This window comes from Diplotaxodon limnothrissa, linkage group LG23, assembly GCF_057381915.1.
Source record: "Diplotaxodon limnothrissa isolate DT_005_m linkage group LG23, D_limnothrissa_male_GT1.1, whole genome shotgun sequence".
NCBI classification, from domain to species: Eukaryota; Metazoa; Chordata; class Actinopteri; order Cichliformes; family Cichlidae; genus Diplotaxodon; species Diplotaxodon limnothrissa.
In genome coordinates this window covers 8052933-8073961 of record NC_140617.1, presented here as the reverse complement: position 1 = coordinate 8073961, position 21029 = coordinate 8052933, and the positions used below count along the sequence as shown (strand labels likewise).

Here is a 21029-nt window from a genome sequence, read left to right as displayed (position 1 = left end):
CTCTCTCATAGTGTGTTTTGTCCAGTCTCTTTAAGATCGCTTCTTCCCTTTCTCCTTTCTCTTTCCCTTCACCACCAACCAGTTGAAGGGGATGGTTCTGCCGGTGGTTTCTCCCAGTTACAAAGGGGGTTTCCCTTCCCACCGTCGCAAAGTGCTTGCTCACGGGAGTCGCTCGATTGTTGGGGTTTTCTCCCAAACTGTAGGTTTTTACCTCACAGTAAAGCGCCTTGAGTCGACTTTTGCTGTGAATAAACCTGAATTGAACTGAACTACACCGATCCTCTGTCTTATTTGACTTTACGCCTCATCCAGTCGCTTAGAGACTAGTGTCACCTTCTTAAGTGTCACCACCTTATGTGGCCCCTGTAACTCCGCAGCTGTGAGTAGTGATGGGCAGATGAAGCCCCATGAAGCACTGAAGCTTTTCATCCAATTGGTTCACCCCAACGCGAAGCTTCATGAAGCTTCATTTGCTCTAGCAGGACACCTACTGGACGTAAAAATAATAGCTGGCATGAATTTGAAGAGTGTGGCATTTTGCACACAGCCTGTAAATGTCAACAACAAAAGGAGTGTGTAAAACATGTATATTGTAGTGATGGCAGTATACTGTGTATATTTATAGTGGCAGTATGGGAAATGATTATTTGGAAATGCTTGAAATGGAAATGATCATTTACTGTGAGGTGAGGTGTGGTTGGGGTGTGGACAGTAGTTGTGCTTTTGTAACGTTGAGGTATGGACAGCTACACACTGAGGCTTTGAGCCTCAGTCCTGCCTGTTCACATTTTATTCTGTAAAAACTAAATTTTCACTGCTTTTATGACCTTTTTAGTGGGGAGAACATAGCTAGGATTTAATGATTTAACAAATCTTTTGAATCCTTTGTCCTCCACAATGCTAAATAGCTGGGAGTCCTCAATCACCATGCTGACCAGGTCTTCATCTATTTGAGATTGTTCTCCTGAGGAAAGACAATAAAGATAAAGCACAAATATAAATATCACACACGTAACTTATAACAGTTGTATAATATTGTTATATCATTTAGTAACATTACTGCATCCTATATTATCATTGCATTTGATGGCTCACCTGGTCTTGCTCCACAATCGGTGTCCCCCTTATTCTCATGCAAAGCTCTGTAGTGCCCAAGCATGGATGAGGTGTTGTTGTTGTCATATCCCAGCTCCCTGGCACATAGCAAACACTTCACCTTGTACAAAAGTCAAGACAGCTCAACATAAATTGTATTGCACCATCAGTATCATGACAATACATCTTCTGTAGAAATTTACATACCTTGTTGGGAGGAATAAGATCAAAATGTTCCCACACAGGGGAGGACATCCTCCTCTTCTTAGCTGGCTCCATTCTCTCCTGACTTTCCTCACTCTCATAAACCTCCAAACGGTCTCCAAACTCTCACTAACCGCAACTCTCCATCAAACACCCACATTTTTGAATGAAGTCTGAGGGGTTTATATCGCTGTCATATCTCGCGGCAAAGTTCGAACCACTTCATGAACCAGTCACGTGGTACAGCCGGGCAGCGAGGCTTCGGACGTCATCATTTTCAGCTCCTCCCATAAATGAAGCAAGCCTTGATACGCGCTTCGCGGAAACGCCCCCTCCATTACTCGACACACGCTCCGAAGCCTCGATACAGAACGTCCCATCACTAGCTGTGAGCCGTTTTCGCCACTAGAGGACAACGAAAGCGCGGCGGCTGTGCGAGAGCCTCTCAGTGACGTAGATGTCATGAGACGGAAGTGAAAAAATTGTAGTCGTTAGCACTCCTGATGGTGACATGACAAATCAAACTGCATTCTAAAACACACAATCAGCGTCAGTGAAACACCAGGTATGTATTTAATGGGATAGGTTGTGCTGCGTTCAGTGTACAGCGTTAATGAAGAAGTGTTGTATACCGCCGGTTGTGCTTAATCTGTGCTCGTTTCATTGAACTGAATGAGCCCAGCCCACAACGGAGCTAATTAGCATGCTAAGTTTACATTCAGTGATACTTGTATTCAGTGTTTTGGCATTACTGAGCACTGTATACCTGAATACTGAGAGCTCTTTACGTTAACTTGTTAAAGCTTCTGTGTCAGTCTGTCAGCACTTTGCTTCTGTATGTCATGTGAACATTACTCTGGCCTAAACATGACTGTCACCCCTCATAAACAGATTCTTAAAGAAGCCTCCTTCACTAACAGCAACGATGGTAAGAGATGAGCCATTTACTATACTTGTTCAAATCTAGGCATTTCCAGTGCATGTGGAATTACAGTAGGTCAATTATTTACACATTTAGCCAGCAGAATAAACTGTACTCTGCTGGTATATCCTTCTCTTTTTGCTTTTGACAGCATGGCAGAGTGAAAATTAAAACTACAGCCCAGCAGGAGGAGGAGAAAAGAAAGGAGAGGGAGAAGAAGCTCAAGATATACGTAGCAGCACGTGATGCCTGTTTTTCTAAGGTGGAATATTAAATTTCCCTTATGTTTTAGTGGCAATACTGCAGCATGTCTTTGGGTTAGTGTAGGGGTGTCAAACATAAGACCTGGGGGCCAGAATCAGTCCAGCAAAGACTCCAATGTACTCCACTTGATTACACCAACATTAAGTAATAACTAAACAATTAAATGACAGAAAGGTTTTTCACCTTTTTTTTTTCTTTTACAGTGGGTCTTTTAAAAAGGAGAATTTTCTGTAAAGAACAGCAATTTTTTTTAAATCATGTACAAAAATTGGGGGAAAAAATCAAAAGATTTTGTTAAAATTCTGCTTCTCTTTATTTATATCTTATGAACTAAATGTGAAGTTACTTCTATACATTGACAGAAATTTGAGTTCCATAGGTGGTTGGTCAGAACAAGGAAAAAACCAATTCAATTTTGTCCACATTTGGATATCAGCCCCCTTTTATCCCTTTCTAAATTTTCATCTGTCTTCTAATGTAGTCATCTTTTAACAGTTGTAAATAGTTAACTAATGGACAGGATTTAAACTTAATGTGATATTCATATGTAAAATGTTTTTGTGGCTCAGGTGTGTGTCTTTAACAGATAAAAATGTGTTGTGTTTTTCTCCGCCTGCTTTTCACTCCATGTATTTTCCTCACCCTCCTCACTTTCTCCTGTTTGACAGAGAAATGAGGGTATCTGGGATGATGAGGCTCTTCAGCTCACCCAGCAGCTCCTATCATCCAATCCTGACTTTGCAACCCTGTGGAACTACAGAAGAGAAATCCTAATGCACCTGGAGACTGTGAAGTTAGTACTCACAGATTCATAGTTGAATCCCTTTTTACTGAATGGTAAGTCATTTGCGGTGTCACAGGAGAATGACGATTTTGTTTCCCAATATCCTCTGCAGAGACAAAGATGAAGTGCAGAAGATTTACGAGGCTGAGCTGTCGTTTACTGAGTCTTGCCTGAAAGTGAACCCAAAATCTTATGGCAGCTGGCACCACCGAGGTTGGGCCTCCGCCCGTTTGCCTCGACCGGACTGGGCCAGGGAGCTGACTCTGTGTGATCGCTGCTTGAGCCTGGATGACCGCAACTGTGAGTGGGAGAAAAAAATAAAAAGGAGCTGAATGTTAAAGATGTGTAATAATGCATTTTTTAAAAGTAATCGATCTAAACCTTGTCCTTCACTACATTATTTTTACTCATGTTCTGGCATGTTCTGTGTTTCTGTCTTGCCCAGTCCATTGCTGGGATTACCGCCGAATGGTTGTAAAGATGTCTGGCGTGCCTGTAGATCAGGAATTGGCATTTACTGATCGTCTTATTGGCTCCAACTTTTCCAACTACTCCAGCTGGCACTACCGTAGCACCCTTCTGCCTCTGCTTCACCCAGAGTCTCCAGAGCCCCCTTCACCATGCTGTGAGCCTCCGCAGTCCTCCCCCCCACCTTCTCCTCAAACCCATTCCCATCGGGTCTGTGAAGAGCAACTACTAAAAGGTAAACTGCAGTTCCCAATAGCAACTGATAGGGGGCAGTGTAAGTCTTTATTATCCTTAAGTAAAAGGTGTTATTTTGCAAATGAAGTCAGATTGTATATTCTATTACAGTGAAATTGTATTAACTACTTTCAGAATATGAGCTTGTACAGAACGCTTTCTTCACTGACCCTAATGACCAGAGCGCGTGGTTTTACTATCGCTGGCTGTTAGGCAGAGGTATGTCTATTGGTCGTAGTGTCTGTAAGTATGAACAAGAATACATTTCAGCTTTGCTGTGCTTTGTAAATCACAAGTTCTTTGTCTTTTTAACAGCGGAGCGTGAAGAGATGATAAGCTGTGTGTATGTGAATCGGGATGAGGAGAGAGTGGCTGTGGCCTTCTCCAGGCCTGTGAATGTCAGTATCTCCACTTTTTCTTCACTTAGAAAATGCTGTAATGGAATTCAGGATGAGCTGTTCTTTATTTTATTTTTTTAATAAGGTGACCTAAATAAATACCCTGGCATTTTAGGGTTCATTGTCCTAAAGAAATTAAATGTGACAATATTCTAAAGTAGACTTGCAGATACATTTTTTTCACATAAGTACTTTAATTTGTCCTTTTAGAAAATTATATACTCTTTTTTTTTTTTTAATTTTTTTTAGTTAGTTAGATGTTGTAGATTTGTGATATGTAAGGGTATGAATATGCACTCACCATCTACTTCTTTAGCTACACCTTGTTAGTACTTTTTCCTCCAGAATTCCCTTAAGCCTTTATGACACATTCAAAAAGGTGCTGGAAGCACCTTCTCAAAGATTTAGGTCTAAAGAAGTCTATAGAGTTGCTGCAGATTTTCTGGCCACTCGTCAGTGATATGAATCTCCCGTTTCCTCACGTCTCAAAAGTTGTTTTGGTCTGAGATGTGACTGTGGAGGCCATTTCAGTACAGCGAGCCTCCTGTCATCTTCAGGAAAACAGTTTGAGATGATTTCAACTTCATGATACGGTGCGTTATGTTGGTGCAAGCAACCATCACAAGATGGGTACACTGTGGACATGATGGGACGAACTCAGGTGTTTAACAATGTTCCTTTCCACTAAGGGATCCAAGGTGTGCCAAGGAAATGCCCCCCAAACCATTACATCACCATTACCAACCTGCACTGTTGGTACAAGGCAGAATGGATTTGTGATTTCATGTTGTTTATGCCAAATTTGAACCTATCATATGAATATTGTAGCATATATCAAGACTCATTAGACCAGGCATGTTTTTTATTTGCCACTTGTCTAACTTTGGTGAGTCTTTGCAAATTAACGTTGCCTTTGTATCAACTTGAAGCTGTCTGAATTTTCTATTTTTGAGACCATTCACTACGAACTCTAGAGATGGCTGTGCAGGAAAATCCCAGTGGACCATTTCTTTTTGAAAGACTTACACCAGGCCGTCTTGCACCAACAACTTTGGTACTCAAATAGGTGTCACTTAAAAACACGTTTCAATTTTAACTTATGGTCTTGACCATGTCTACATGCAGTGAATTGCTGCCTTGTGATTGGCTGATTAGATGTTAGCTAAAAAAGCAACTAAGCAGGTGTACCTGATGAAGTGACTGGAGAGTGTAGATTTAGGTATTCATGATGTGCATATAATCATGTGCAAAGTGGAGTTTGTGTGTGAGCAAGAAAAGAGTTTTCCTCTGCTGTCATGGAGACTGTGACAGTTTTGGAAAAGTGAAGACTGGTAAGATGTGTCTGACCAGTTTTTTGTTGTTTTTTTTAAACAAAGTTGCCTTCATATGGTACCCTGTCTATTCTTGGTGAACGTTCTCCCTGCTTTTGTCCTGTCAGGCGCAGTCAGTCGGCTTGTTCCTCGTCCTTGACGGTCAGCCCCAGAGAGTGGAGTGGAGGAGTGTCCATCCGCGCTTTAAACAGAGCCCTGTCTGGGTATCCTTTTCCATTGTGACTTAAAACTGACAGGTTACCCCTGCAGAGAATAAGAATACTTTTCCTGGTGTGCTGCTGATTGAACAGCATACTGGTTTAGCATTCTGCTCTTATCATTCTGCACGTACCTCATGCTGCTAAGACTCTGTGGTATGTGCATCAAGAGAAAAGGTTTCATCATGAAACTTTGATCAGTGCACTGCAGTGGAATGTTATGTTGGCTTTAGCACACTAGTGAAGGGAGTTCCTTGTCAGAGTGCTTGTCAGAGTTTAGTAATACATGACATCATGTTTAGACTGACTATTAAAGTTGATAGCTGAAGTTAATACTTTTGGAAAGAGTATCTCTAAGATTAGCTTTGTTTCTGACCTCAGAGGCCAAGCTAACAAGATGGAAAAATGGTTAAAACTCCAACTGTATTAGTATGTAGAACAACTTCATTGCTTTATGGTTCATTGGCACTAGAGTAAAACTAGGATGGCAACCTCCTGGCGACTGGGAAAAATTGGTGGTTGCCTGGGATTTATTCAATACCAACTGGTTGCCTAGAGGTTAAATGTCAAGCAGCTTTAACCTTGCACAGGTTTGCTTGATGTGAGGCAACCTTATTTATAGTTTTAGTACCACAACAGGTCACATTGTAAATGCCAATGTGAACCAATTCAATCACAAACTGTTAGCAGACTCATTCCATCTTATTACCACTTTATCACTTATATATATTTTTTGAAGATGGCAGCTGACAACAAGCAGTCACAGACCACCTCTGTCTTGTCTCAGTCTCAAACTACTGGTTTTCCTTGTGTGACTGTAGAGTTACCTTTACATTTGGGTGAAGAGTAGGGAAAAAGCAAATACCAGTACCATACAAATTGATACATGTTTCCCGGTAAGCAGTTAAAAGCAATGGGAGTGGCATATAAGGAGAAAAACTTTGGAGTAATAATCAGGATTTTCTTCTAAGTGTGCAGTATGTAACACATTGGTCGTAAGCAATGTGTAAGTGGGCACACTTAACACTGTCTTCATAGGGTGATGGCATTTGCACAGTAGTCATGGAAATGACCCTCATTGATATGCAAGCTCAGTAATTAGTAAAATGTCCTCGATATCTGTCATTCACATCCATATTCATTCACAGTTCCACGTGAATATTTTATTTTTTAAACCAGATGCAGTCATTCGCACAGAAACAGGAGTCTTCTTTACCTTAGGCTGCTTCTCTCTTTGGTATATTCTAAAATGTTTTGTCTGAAACAAAGTGCTCAGTGCTCTTTGTAAATCTAAATGAACTTATTAAAGCCTCAATAAAGTTTGGAGATTTAATCAGAATCAGAATCAGAATCAGAATGGGTTTATTGCCAGATGTTGAGGTTTACAACATTAGGAAATTGCTGCGGTGCTTCAGTGCAGACAATAAGAATTAAAGTGCTATGTAGAAAGAAAGATATGTGCATGAGATATACATGAGATATATACATGAGAATAAGAATTATGAGTGCTACGTAGAAAGATATATACATGAGTGCAGGTGGTGATCAGTGCCAAACATGAAATGATGCAGTGACACAGCGTAGGGTCATGTGTTAGTGGCGGGGACAGTCATGTGGTTATTGTTCATGTGTCCAACAGCAGAGGGGAAGAAACTGTTCTTGTGGCGAGAGGTTCTGGTGCGAATGGACCGGAGCCTCCTGCCTGAGGGGAGCAGGTCAAACAGACTGTGTCCAGGGTGAGAAGGGTCAGCTGAGATCCGGGCTGCACGCTGCAGTGTCCTGGAGGTGTACAGGTCCTGCAGAGATGGGAGTCTGCAGCCAATCACCTTCTCAGCAGAGCGCACAACACGCTGCAGTCTCTGTTTGTCCCTGATAGTGGCTCCAGCGTACCACACGGTGATGGAGGAGGTGAGGATGGACTCGATGATTGCAGTGTAGAATTGCATCATCGTCCGTGTTGGCAGGTTGAATTTCTTCAGCTGCCTCAGGAAGTACATCCTCTGCTGGGCTTTCTTGATGACGGAGGTGATGGTGGGCTCCCACTTCAGGTCCTGGGTGATGGTGGTACCCAGGAAGCGGAATGAGTCCACAGAGGTGATGGGGGTGTCAGTCAGGATGATGGGGGGGAGTGGGGCTGTGTGCTTCCTGAAGTCCACAATAATCTCCACTGTCTTCTGGGCATTCAGCACCAGGTTGTTGTGGCTGCACCAAGACACCAGACGTTCAACCTCCCTCCTGTAGGCAGACTCGTCCCCGTCCGAGATGAGCCCAATAACGGTGGTGTCATCTGCGAACTTGATTAGCTTGACAGACTGGTGGGTGGAGGTGCAGCAGTTGGTGTACAGGGAGAAGAGCAGAGGAGAAAGAACACAGCCCTGAGGGGAGCCGGTGCTGATGGTCCGGGAGTCCGAGACATTCTTTCCCAGCCTCACGTGCTGCTTCCTGTCCGTCAGGAAGTCAGTGATCCACCGGCAGATGGGATCAGGCACATTCATCTGGGAAAGCTTGCCTCGGAGATGGTCTGGAAGGATGGTGTTGAAGGCAGAGCTGAAGTCCACAAACAGGATCCTGGCGTAGGTTCCTGGGGAGTCCAGATGCTGCAGGATGAAGTGTAGGGCCATGTTGATGGCGTCGTCTACAGACCTGTTGGCTCTATATGCAAACTGCAGGGGGTCCAGGAGGGGGGCCGTGAGGGTCTTGAGATGGGAGAGAACCAGGCGCTCAAATGACTTCATGACCACAGATGTCAGAGCCACGGGTCTGTAGTCATTTAGTCCAGTGATCCTAGGTTTCTTGGGGACAGGGATTATGGTAGAGGACTTGAAGCAGGCAGGCACATGACATGCCTGCAGTGAGGAGTTGAAGATGCCAGAAAACACTGGGGCCAGCTCATTTGCACAGTGTCTGAGGGTGGCAGGAGACACACCGTCTGGGCCGGGAGCTTTCCGAGCATTCAGACTCCTAAATATTAATATTTTAGTCATAATGCCTAGCTCTACCAGGTTGCCGTATTGGCCCTGGAAATCAGCCATGGACTTAGTATGCACACTCACACTGTGGGCCTGCGCGGGTTTGCTTTAAAGTGACTAATTTATGTTCAAATCAAATACTTCCGTTTCACTTTTGGAATACATAATTCATGTTTGGAGGTTTTCTCTCCTTAGCAAAGGCTTAGATATGCAATCTGCCTCCTGGAACGATTAGCGACATCACCAATGAACGCAACCTGACTGTGCACTGGACTGAAAAACACACTCATAGGGACTGTGCTCTCTACACAGGTGACACATATACATATCTACCATGTTGTGTTCTTTGAAAGGCAGGATGATGACCTTCATGACACTGTGAACATTTAACTTTCATAGGTCGAACTGAGAGTTGGTGTAGGGACTCTGCTACAGATCAGGAACTTTTCAGGTACTTTTGTTTTTGGAACAACTGAAACATTTTGTAGTTGGCCTTCTTTAGGGATTAGGAACTAGATATGGTCTTTTTTTGCAGGAGCGAACTTTCAGTAGAAAAGACTTCTGTGCTACAGTCGGAGCTACAGTCGGTCAAGCAGCTACAAGAATTGGAGCCACTCAATAAATGTAAGTGCTTTTTCTTGTATGTTACAGGGTTTACAGGAAATCACCAGCTTCGCACAGAAACAGATCTGTGGCTCTTTTTTTACAATGTGTGCATGTGTATGAATTTTGTAAAACTCAGCAAAGCCTCGATTCAGACAGGCCACAAAGTTGAGCTCAGCCCACAATCAGCTGATAACAGGTGATCTAAAACAGGAGCCCATATCAGCTGAGACCAGCTGAGAAATATCACATAAAGTGTGCTATTTTAGGTGTTTTAGCCTGCCTACCCTTGCTGCTTGTTCTTCAAGCTGCTTTGCGACCTGCATTCACCCCTGTTTTTCACGCTGTGCCCTACTTATGCAGCCTTTATGTCCTTGTGCTTGCAGAAGCGATCCCCTGCCTCAGGCTTTTCATGTATGCGTGCAGAATGACAGATCAGAGCAGAACAATAATGCTAAATGTGAATCTGATTCCTGCATAATTAAGAATATGGCTTTGTTGTTGTTTTTAAGTACTAATCTCTTGAGTAATTGTTCTCTAAAAGAAGTGGAGCCCACTGGTAGGGCATAGAGACACTACTTGGGCTGACCCTGGGGAAAACTATGGAGTGAAACTAACTAAAATAAATATGATTTGCAGGAAAAACACACAAGCAAATGTTTGCTGATGCTATCTGGTTGACCTTTACGTCACTAAAGTCAATTTCTATCCATTTGTGTTGTCATTGATAAAAAATTGTGGGGTGTGAGTATTTTTTTCAGCTTCTGAAATGGAGAATCTTTAAGAATCTCTGGCCTATAAACATAATTACATAATACATTAGCATTATAACTGTGTGCAATGTGGTTGCGAAACTTTGCAGGTGTGTAGTTGACATTTTCATGAAAGGCAGCTTTGATGATGGGAGTTAAGGAACGTATTGGTGAGATGGTGTGCTTGTTCCCATTACAAGATTAGGTTGAGTATTGAAGTTTGATGTTGCTGGTGATAAAGGTCTTATACAACCACTGACTGCTAGCTTTGCCTCGGCAGGGTGCTTACTGACCATTATTCTCCTGATGAGGGCACTAGACCCTCTGGGATACGAACAGGAGATGCTTGCTCATTTTAGAACACTCAAAGTGAGTATAAACCACATACAGTACAGTATATGGGACTGGCAATAAATGCATTTGTCTACAATGCAGTCAGCAATCACTAATTCAATGGCTTCATTCACTAGGAAGTGGATTCCATGCGCTCTGCATATTACAGTGACCTGTGCAGCAAGTTTATGATTGAAAACACCATCCTGAAAATGGAGTATGCTGAAGTGCGCGTCTTCAGCATTTCTGACAAGGTTGGGTCAGAATAACAAGACATCAGATTTCCCTGAAACCTTTTTTGCTGATTAGGGAGGTGCTTAAATTTGATTTCTTTTTTTCTTTGTAACAGAACCTGACCACTTTATGCCACCTGGACCAGCTGTTGTTGGTTACCCATATCAATCTGTCCTCTAATCACCTGCAGCGGCTGCCTCCTCAGTTTGCCATGTTGCAGTGTCTCGAGGTGATGAAGCTGCAATTGAAATCCAATTTGCTCTCCTGCATGGACAGTGATTTTTTTCCTCTTTTGTGTCTGCACCAATAGATTAGAAAAGGAAAGACAGATATTGATGAAATTCTTCTCCTGCAATTCAATGACTTCTTCATATTTGCAGGTCTTGGAGGCTGATAACAACGCCATAGAAAACCTGGAGGGAGTTTATCACCTTCCCAAACTGGAGGAAGTCCTCTTGAAAAACAACAGTATCCTTAAGTTAGTAGTGTGTTCTGGATCTCCAGTCATCCTTCAGAATTAGTGTCATAGGGATCAGTTTATATTGTCTGTTTGTCTTTTCACAGGGAACTAGTGACTCAAGAAATGCGTTAATCAGTTCTGAGTGGCTCAGTGCTTCAAAACAATCCTGTAAAGAGTGCGAACAGCTGATGTAAAAGACACGCTACGCACTAAGATTGTGTTTACAGCATTTAGAAAATTGCACTTTTAACAAGACTCTTCAGCTCAATACATGAATAATTTATTTTACCTACGTCTGAATCGATCGGGTAAATAAAAACAGCACCGCAATTTCACCGAACAAACAGCATCATTAAGAAGCGAAGAAACATTTAACAACACATCATCACCACAGACTCCCTCCTCTTCATGCTTCACTTCCCCTGCTACACTTGGGAGGAATTAATGTGATTTGCAGGTTATGATGAGGATAGTTACTGTTTTTCTTTTTTTCCTCTGGCAATCACAGTTGCTATTTTTAGAAAAATGAATTTATATCTCAGTGTCATATTTGTCATTTAGATCTTACTTTTTACACCGGTGCTTGGAATATGTGCATCAGAGCTCATGTTATTCATTGTTACTGATGTTACCACAGCACACTGCAAGGGATTTTCATTAACTCAAACATGCAGAAATCTCTACATTGGCAGATCTTCAGACGTTGGCATCCTGCCCCAAGCTGAAACGCCTTGACCTCCGTGGAAACCCCGTCACTCAAACGGCCAATGTCGAGTCGGAGTTAGCCGAACTGCTGCCCTCAGTCACAGACCTCCTGCTCTGATCCAACGCAGGGCAGGAATCACTGCCATCTTTGTTCTGTCGTTCAGTTGTCCTTCACGTTCTGAGCTGTTTTTGGTGGTGAGTGGGTGTCATCTTGTGACTGTGTCTGTTCCACCTGTTTTGGAAAAATGTCAGTCACAGTGAACCCTGTTGGTCTGAAAGCCTCATACTTCGGAGCAAATGTCAGAACCCTCTCTAGCATCTTCAGCAAAAAGTCAACATTTCTGTGTGTGTGTGTGTGTATGAGTGAGTGCATAATAACCAATGTTGCATTTCTTTGTTTGTGTGTGTGTACAAATGTCTTTAATGCAACAGACCAGTGCATGCAGAAACATTAATAATGAAGTAAACTAATTATGGATTGGCAGCGATGATGGCTTATTGCTTCCAAAAGTTTAATGGCTGACTTTAAAGAAAACGTTATACTGGGTGATCAGAGTATTGCATCACTCTCTACAGATTTTTTTTAAGGTCGGTTAATGCATTTGATTTATGACATTATACTGTTGCACAGTAAGTCACAGATCCAGTAATAAACAGCACACATTGTGTCACTGCCTTCCAGTAAGCCTCTTGTGACTTTTTTCCACTGAAAGAAAAATGCATGCCTTAAAGTAAAGGTTCATAATGGTTAACTCACATTTTGATCTTAACTGTCTCATTTCTGTAATACTGGTGAGGATGTGGTGGAGCTCAACTACAATGTAAAGTACCAGCCAGACTTTCTTGGTCTTGAACAGTAGTTCGATAATGCAGTTTGGCAGGTATACAACAACATTTTTGCTCCACCAAGGTGATTTCAAAAACATTATTAAATGAAAGCTTGTGTCATATATATCAGGATGGTGTGTAGGGTATCCCTAAAGATTTTTTGTAAAGAATGAAGAAGTGGGAAGCTTAAAAAACATCTACAGTGAAGAGTGTCCTTAAGAAATATCCAAAAATCCAGCAAAGACCTGACACAGGAGAGGTGCATCTGGCCTTTAGTTGATTCATCTACTGTGTGCTGAAGTCAATCACACAAGAAATGGATTGAGAATAGCTGGTAGCAGGTCTTAAGGAGTGATGAATAAAAAATTTGGACTCACAAGTTTTTGTCAGTATATACACAGGACGCCAGGAAATAGGTATAAGGGTGTGTCTACCGTCTGTAAATCATGGTGGAGGTTCTGTTATGGGGCTGAATTTCAGCCAGTGGCTGAAAAGCACAGTTGATTGAATTATGAATGCAGATAAGTATAGTCAGATTTTGAGCCACCATGCAAAAAAGCATCTATTTGGCGACGACTTCATTAATAACGGTGATCTCAAACACACTGCCAAAGCAGTAGACTCATACCCAGGGCACAGGCAAGTATTAAAGCAGTATGGGATCATTTTAACAGGAATTGGGGGGAAAAGTCAGCCAACATCCCAAAAAAGAGCGTTAAATGTCTTTCAAGACAAAAAAAAAGTACTTACTCTAAACTCCCGAAATCTTCATTTTAAAGCCTTGGTGTTTAGTTTTTCTTTTTTACCCAGATGTGGCCATATTTAGGAGCAGTATTTATTAATTATAAACTGCCAGGTGCATAGTGGAAATGACCATACAAAAGAAATATCCGACTCACTGGAACTGAAGCAAAGACTTTTTAGATGTGCTGTACTTGGGTTGTGCATGTTATTTGTCAGTTAACTCTATTACAGAAGCTTTGAAATGCACCACAGGTATAGAACGTTCAGTTCTGTGACTCCAATTAGCAAAGGTGACAGGGTGCAGAAAGGGTTGGGCTTCAGCTGCCAGTGCTGCCACACCTGTCAGTCAAGGTGGCCAAGGCTAACTTTAAGTCTAAACTAAATGAAAGCAGGTGGATTATAAAAAACAGAGAAAATAGCTATAGAGACCAAAACAGTTGTATTTGTCCTCTTGTTTAATTGTTTTACTTGGCTGCAAATATATTTTTTCTAATGTAAAGCTGGGCACTTAAACATAGAGTCTATATTATTCTTGGATGAACTTCAAATCCAGAAGCACCTAAATTTCACACCCAACTGGAGGTCTGAGCAATCTTTAGGAAAATTAAGTAGATATTATACTCCTTCCATTGATCATTTTTTTCTTTTTGAGTAGGCTTATATGACAGGCCTGAAAAAATATGTATCTACTTTTATGTATGATTCCAAACTCAGGTGTGCCAGAGCGACTAGCAGTGTGTCACCCGGTCCACCCTTAACTGATGCCACCTTCATTGTTCATTCGTTTGCCTTTTCGAGTGAAGAGCTGGGATTTTGCAACACATCAGGTTTGTTTGACTGTGATGTCATTTTTAAGAAGGAATTGCATTAGGCGAAAACTTTTCTTTGGGAGTGTCTAAAAACAATAAAAGAAGCTGAGAAAAAATTAGAAACATGGCACACCTTTGTACTCAAAGAAATGTTTGTCATAGTCACTGTCAGCCTGGCACCTCTTGAAGGTTATGCTGCACTCAAAAAGCTGTAAGGAGTTTTAGGCATTCAAGCTGTGATTGTAACTTACAATGCAACTGTTCTTTCCCCCTGGCAGCTGTCTCTGAATTGGCTAAGAAGTATAGACAAGATACGTATATAGCTGCACATTATGCCTACTTGACATTAATTGTTACATGTACGGGCTTTTAAAGTTAGGTTTAGGGCAAGGTTGTGCTGCTAGTTTACCTCCGCTACTAGTTACCTTAAGAGGGCATTTCAAGACCCTTACCAAATTAGTATGTAATGTGAAAGTGTGTCTGGGCAAAGTCAAAGACAGTTATGGTTTCAGAAATTCTTCAGAAACTGAACATGTTGTGTGTTTTTGGATATTTCTTAAGGACATGACTTTCATATACTCTTCACTGTGTGTCTATTTTATATAGGAGAGAGCTGACAGAGTTCAAAGAGGACTTTAATTCTTGGCCTTGGCAACAGTGAAATAGTAAAACAGCATAAAGTCATTATGTATGGTACACATAAGGAACAGATTTCATACAGAAGCACACGTTTTCTTATCATTTCTTTAAATACACAGACTAGTTGTTTGGTGTTTTTAATATAAATTTAATGTTTATTACTGTTGATTTCATATTCTTATTTATAAATGGTATTACAACAATTTTTTATGATAGTGGCAAGGATAGGCTTTAATCGTTGTAATGGTAGTACATGTATCTAAGTCCAAAAAGGTCCAAAATTCTTATCCCGTTTTCACCTTCAAAAATATAGGTAAAGTTTTCCAGCATGTGAGATCATCTTCTACCGTTTTAAGAAGACAAATGTATTTTACCTGTACCCAGTCTGAGAGATCTATACCTAAATATCTAATGTTACCTGACTGTAGTGAAGTGGTGAAGGTGTTCTGAAAATTACAACTTAGAGGCAGAAGTTAATTGAAATTCACAACTAAGCATTCAGACCACGAGTCTGCTTCCTAAAACTGACTGACGGGGTATCAAAAAATGAAAAAAAATAAATAAATAATAATAATAATAAAAATGAAGAAAAACACACTCTCCCTGGTCTCTGAAACATTAATTAAGGATTAATCATCCATTTATTATTGTCACATAGGTTATGCATATGGTTCAAATAGATCTGCAGTTGAAAATTTATGAGCAAATTCTCATCCTGGGTCAAAATTAACCTGGACCATATGCAGGCATCAAATATGAACACTATGTAAGGGTTATAACGGTGTTATGTTTTCATCTTCATGTAAACAATTCTGCAGTCATACAATGATGTCACAAGCTGTTAACATGAGCATTTTTCCATGCCTTAAAGCTAATCAAGATAATAATCATCACATCATTTGTCAGTCTTGTTATTATTAATCTGCTGAGCAACATGAAAAGTTGGAAATCAATGAATAACCCCCCGCCCCCAATGTAAACTCCTGAAAGGAAGGTTTTGGGAGCCTCTTGAATCGACTGATCATCTCAAGATCTACTTTAGCACGGCAAAGAAGTTTCTGCTTTGCCTGTAATGCTATGCTAAATGCCTTTCACTGGTAAAGTACTTTTAAAGCTTAACAGTCCAAAGTGCTTTAGAGTGTGTTTCTCATTCAACCTTTTACACCCACACATTGTCATAAAGCAGTAATGGCTGCAGAGCTTTCAGGGGGTCCACCATCTTACCCAAGGTCATCTTGGGATGTGGAGGGGACTAAATTACCAGTGCTTTGTTTACTGGACCCTGTAGCATCTGAACCACAGTCAGTAACATTTTCCACACTATGTATAGTGAAGTCTTCTCTGTTTATTGAATTCTTGTATCCAGTGGTATCAGGAAGAATATTGTTACATGACTTTCATTGGGGTTTTACGCTTCATTAATTGCTCTCTTAATAGGATTAGGCTTTATTCAGCATTCATTTACCTATCAATCAGTGAAAACCAACTCAACCAGTCAGTGGTCATGTCTGTTGCATAAAAGTGAGTGGGCATCCACTCCCTTCCGGTTCACATATTCCTCGAAGCAGGCATCCCACATGTGCCATCAGGTAGGTCAAAGGTTTTCAGATCATGCCACTTTGCTGAAGGATGGGTTTTTGTCATGTGTCAAAGCAGAAAATGTCATCTTTTTTATTGTGCATTCATCTTTATATAAAGAATTCTTTACTTTACTGGAACAGCTAATCACGTTAAATATAACGGGGTACAGAGTTTGTAACTTTAACTGTCCAAAACAAGCAAAAAGTCCCAAAACATTCGTCCAGCTTTCTCCTCTTATCCAATTCATGGTCACGAGGGTGTCAGCTGCCATAGAGGAAGAGGGCTGTCGCAGGGTCAACAACACAGAGAACCATTCAAACTTCTTCTTAACTTATTCATTTTCCATATGTTAAAAAACAATGAACTTTTTAACATAATTAAGATGAAAAATACTAAAGAGAACAAGAAACTAGCTCAGTTTCTCAAACTGTCATATTTTCCAATAGTGGAAAAATTTTTAAGTGGATGTTTGATTTCACCTGCTCTGACGTTGGCTTCTGGTTAAACATTTGACATGATTGATGCTAGTGCAGCAGGGAGGTGTGTCCTCACTGTCTTACTGAGGATTAACCTGTTTTGTGTGAAAGTGGGAGAGGCACAGGTGAAAATTTGTTACTAACTAAAATCGTTGAAACAGGAGACAGTGTCAGTTTTTGCATAACTTATCCGATATAGTTCATACCAAGAGTGACAAGAAAAATTTATTTTCTCTCGTAATATTTAAAAGGCTGCTTGTGCCATGCCTAAATAATTTCTGTTGTTGCTTCAGCGTCTGGAGAAATATCTGGCCCGACTGCTCCATGTGCAACAGAAAGGCGTGTCCCCTGAGTCTTAGCCAAGTATTTAAAGCAGCTCTGAAGTTGGAGCTTGTTTAAGAAAGGGAAAGGCACATCGAAGACAAGGTTTCTCCCTCCAGACTGCATTTCTTTCACATTTCTTCTCAAACTGAACTGAGTGAGTTTGAACTCTATACTTGCTATGTAGCTCAGACAGATTTACACTTTGTGTTCCTAACAATGTTTACTGTATTTAGCTCACATTCATTCAATTGTTCTTCTAAACATTAGTTTTTTCCACCAAGTAATTCATTAATAGGGAAAAGGAGTATGGCTCAAACGCAGTTACGTATTGCTACCTCAGTTGCCATGTCAGGATTGTGTATTAATGAAAAAATAATGAAAAGGTTCATTGACATTTCTATTTCCTGCGAAATTAGCTCTTGCTGTCAATCAATTTTTTACATTAATGTATTTTTCTTCACAGTGAATTCCTCAAAAAATATCTGTATGCTGTACATATTAGATATGATTCACAGTAGCACCTTAATAGCTATTAGATTTGCCAAATTACGCATAACAGTTCAATAAATACAGTGATCATTTCCTGTCAGTTTAATTGTAATGCGAAATAGATATCAGAACTTCTCCTTGTGTTTCAAAACAAACGGTCCTGTGGTCAAAGAGGTCATGAGTGCAGCTGTGGATGCTTACTGCTCAGCACCCTCCTGAAGGAAAATACCCAGCTTTAATGAATAACACTCGGGTCTTTTACATCAACTGCTAAAGTCATGAGGGTAAACTAAGAATCTGACATTTGACTATCATTAAATAAATGCCAGTTTCAGTTGCTCATTGGTTCAGTCATCCAAGATGTGCCACTGCCAGCCAGAGAAAATATGCTCTGATTAGTTAGAGTGTAAAACAGCAGCTGAAGAAGTAATGACAATCGGCTGTCTCCTTCTCACTGATGGGCAGCTTCATGAAAGTTCCCCTTATCTCAAAATTTTACATTTGACAGATTATTTAATATAACATCATCCTGCAAGCAAACTAACAGGAGCTATGTCTATTCTGTGTGTCTCCTAAACCTATAGTAGGCCCTCATACAGGCCTACTATACAGATGTAGCTTATTAAGTGTCAAGTGGAGGGTGAAAAAACAGCTTAATTTAACGTTTTAGCCATTCTGCTGGCATGGGATTTTTACTATACTAAATCAACAAACAATAAAAGTGTGCTGGTCAGCACTGTTACCCCAGTAACGTTCAAGGTTCAAGCCTGTGTGCACGTGCATTCTTTCTTTTGGTAAGTTCACAGATGTGAATGTTCAGTTAAGTGGTGATTCTAAACTGGACATAGGTGTAGTGGTGAGGTTGAATGAGTTTGCCTGGGCTACTGCCCTCTAACCAGATAAACATCCAAATGGATTTATTTCCAAAAACCAAGTTAAGCATATCTTATATGTTGTTGTGCCGCTGCGTGATTAACTAAATTTTGCAGAACAATAGTCTAGTTCATCACAAAAATCTGGATATGAAGTTCATAAAAGGTTTCTGGGGCTCTTTATCAAAGGCGTCTTTGCTATTATCCTTAAATTTCTAGTCTTGAGAATATGTGTTGTTTTCTAAAAGAAAGGAAAGTATAGACAATGAGTACATTTATCCATTCACCCATCCATTCTCTTCTGCTTATGCTTAGCAGGGTCGCGGGCAGGCTGTAATCTATCCCAGCTAATCTAGAGCGAGTCTATCGAGAGTAATTAGTAAGTGCTGTCATCTAGAATATAGATTTTGTCTGGTCCATTGTACCCACTGTGGGCCAATCTCGATGGATAACTTTTATCTTATTCAATTCTTTTGTTTTCAACAAATATATGCAAAGCTATTGACATTTACATTAACTCCTGCTATTCAGTGCAGGAGGATTTTCTGCAATTATTTTAGGTTATTTGCATGCTTATTTTTAGATAACTTTATAACTTTGTAAATGTGTCGATATTCACTTTTTTTTTTTACTAGAAATGATGACTTGAATGGATGACCCATCTTGAATTAACTTATAACAATTTCAAACATTTTAAAAAGAAGTAGCGTTTTAGCAGACCTTTCAGCACATGCTGTTAAAATGCTCTGTAGGCAAAAAGGATCTTCAGTTTCTCTAAACAAGAATGAAAACAGTTTGTTTTTATATGTTTGTACTTATTTAGTTAGAAAATTAGTTCAACAGCTGAAGCTTTACATTGTTTGTGTCAAATTAAACTCTTTAAACAGAGAAAATATCAGTAGTGTGGTGGACCACTAGAGGGCTCCACTCACACCCAGTGTATAGGAAGTGTGTTCCTGTGTTTTGTGGCGCGATATGCGCAGTTGATGTTGGAGACGAATAAAGAAGGAGTGAGAACTGAGAGCTGTGTCGTTGATGCTTACCTCGACATTGGTGACCCCTGACTCGAGCATGCAACGGGCCGTAGATAACGCACACTCCGCTATGGATGCATCAGCGGCCGCCGGACCTCCGCCTCCTGTTGCAGCTACGTTCGCTGTGGCGCTTAAACTGCCGGACTTTTGGCTCCATGACCCCCCGTCATGGTTCGTACACGTGGAGGCTCAGTTCGCCCTTCGCGGCATCTCGGCTGACGACACGAAGTATCACCATGTGGTGGCCTCGCTCGACCCGCTGGCCACCCGTTGCGCGATGGCGCTCCTCCGGGACCCACCCGCCCAAGGGAAATACGCCGCCCTCAAAGAGCTGCTTCTTCGGCGCTATGCCCTCTCCGACGCCGAACGAGCCGAAAAGCTCCTCAACCTGTCAGGCTTGGGTGGCGGTACCGCGCTCGAGCTCATGGAGAACATGCTATCGTTGCTCGGGCCGGATGACGGTGGTTTCCTCTTCGTGCACCTCTTCCTCCGCCAACTACCGGCCGCCGCGAGAGCTGTCCTCGCGAACTCTCCGCTTCTGCCTGAGAAGGATTATCGCTCACTGGCTGAAGAAGCGGATCGTATTCTCCTGGCTAGCCGCACTTTCGACGTTCACGCCCTGGCTACGGACACGCCGGCGGCACCTTCCAGGCCTCCACCTGCCTCCCCCGGAGCATCCGCCCCCTTGCTGACGGCAGGGATTGCTACACGCCGGCACCACGGAAAGAGCATCTGTTTCTACCATCAGCGTTTTGGCGACAGAGCGCGTCGCTGCCTGCCGCCTTGCGCTTTCACGGCCCAGGGAAACGGACCCGCCAGCGCGCTGTAGCAGCCGCGACCGCTGGCAATACAGAAAGGCTGCTCTTCATAGAGGACTCGCGCTCCGGGAGACGTTTTCTCGTAGACTCCGGCTCCCAGAAGAGCCTCCTTCCCCCTACCGCTGCCGACGGACTAGCAGCGAACTGTGGGCCGCAGCTCATTGCAGCTAACGGCTCTCCCATCAAAACGTTTGGGGAAAGGTTGGTGACTGTTTGTTTTCATGGCCAGGATTTCGAGTGGAACTTTGTTGTTGCTGCTAGCTCTGTACCTATTTTGGGTGCTGATTTCCTGTGTGCTCATGGACTACTTGTCGATGTTGCTAACAGACGTTTAATCGATGCTCTCTCGTTTTCTTCGCTACCCTGTTTTACTCGGGCCGCCGAGCCCCTGATTCGGGCTAATGTAGTTACCTCCGGGGATGCTTTTCAGCGTTTGCTTTTAGAGTTTCCATCGCTGTCTGT

The 21029-nt window shown here is 41.8% G+C and overlaps 1 protein-coding gene across 1 annotated transcript; it reads left to right on the top strand.

Moving 5' to 3' along the window:
* The first annotated feature begins 1773 nt into the window (after positions 1-1773).
* Positions 1774-12622, top strand: rabggta (Rab geranylgeranyltransferase subunit alpha). Its single transcript, XM_085347603.1, has 17 exons — positions 1774-1864; positions 2191-2227; positions 2373-2483; positions 3154-3278; positions 3382-3569; positions 3715-3972; positions 4107-4190; positions 4287-4369; positions 5808-5903; positions 9073-9178; positions 9266-9317; positions 9402-9490; positions 10502-10590; positions 10692-10808; positions 10904-11017; positions 11169-11256; positions 11923-12622. Exons 2-17 carry the CDS (start codon positions 2225-2227, stop codon positions 12069-12071), a joined length of 1752 nt encoding a protein of 583 aa, XP_085203729.1. The 5' UTR covers positions 1774-1864; positions 2191-2224; the 3' UTR covers positions 12072-12622.
* The last annotated feature ends 8407 nt before the right edge of the window (positions 12623-21029 follow it).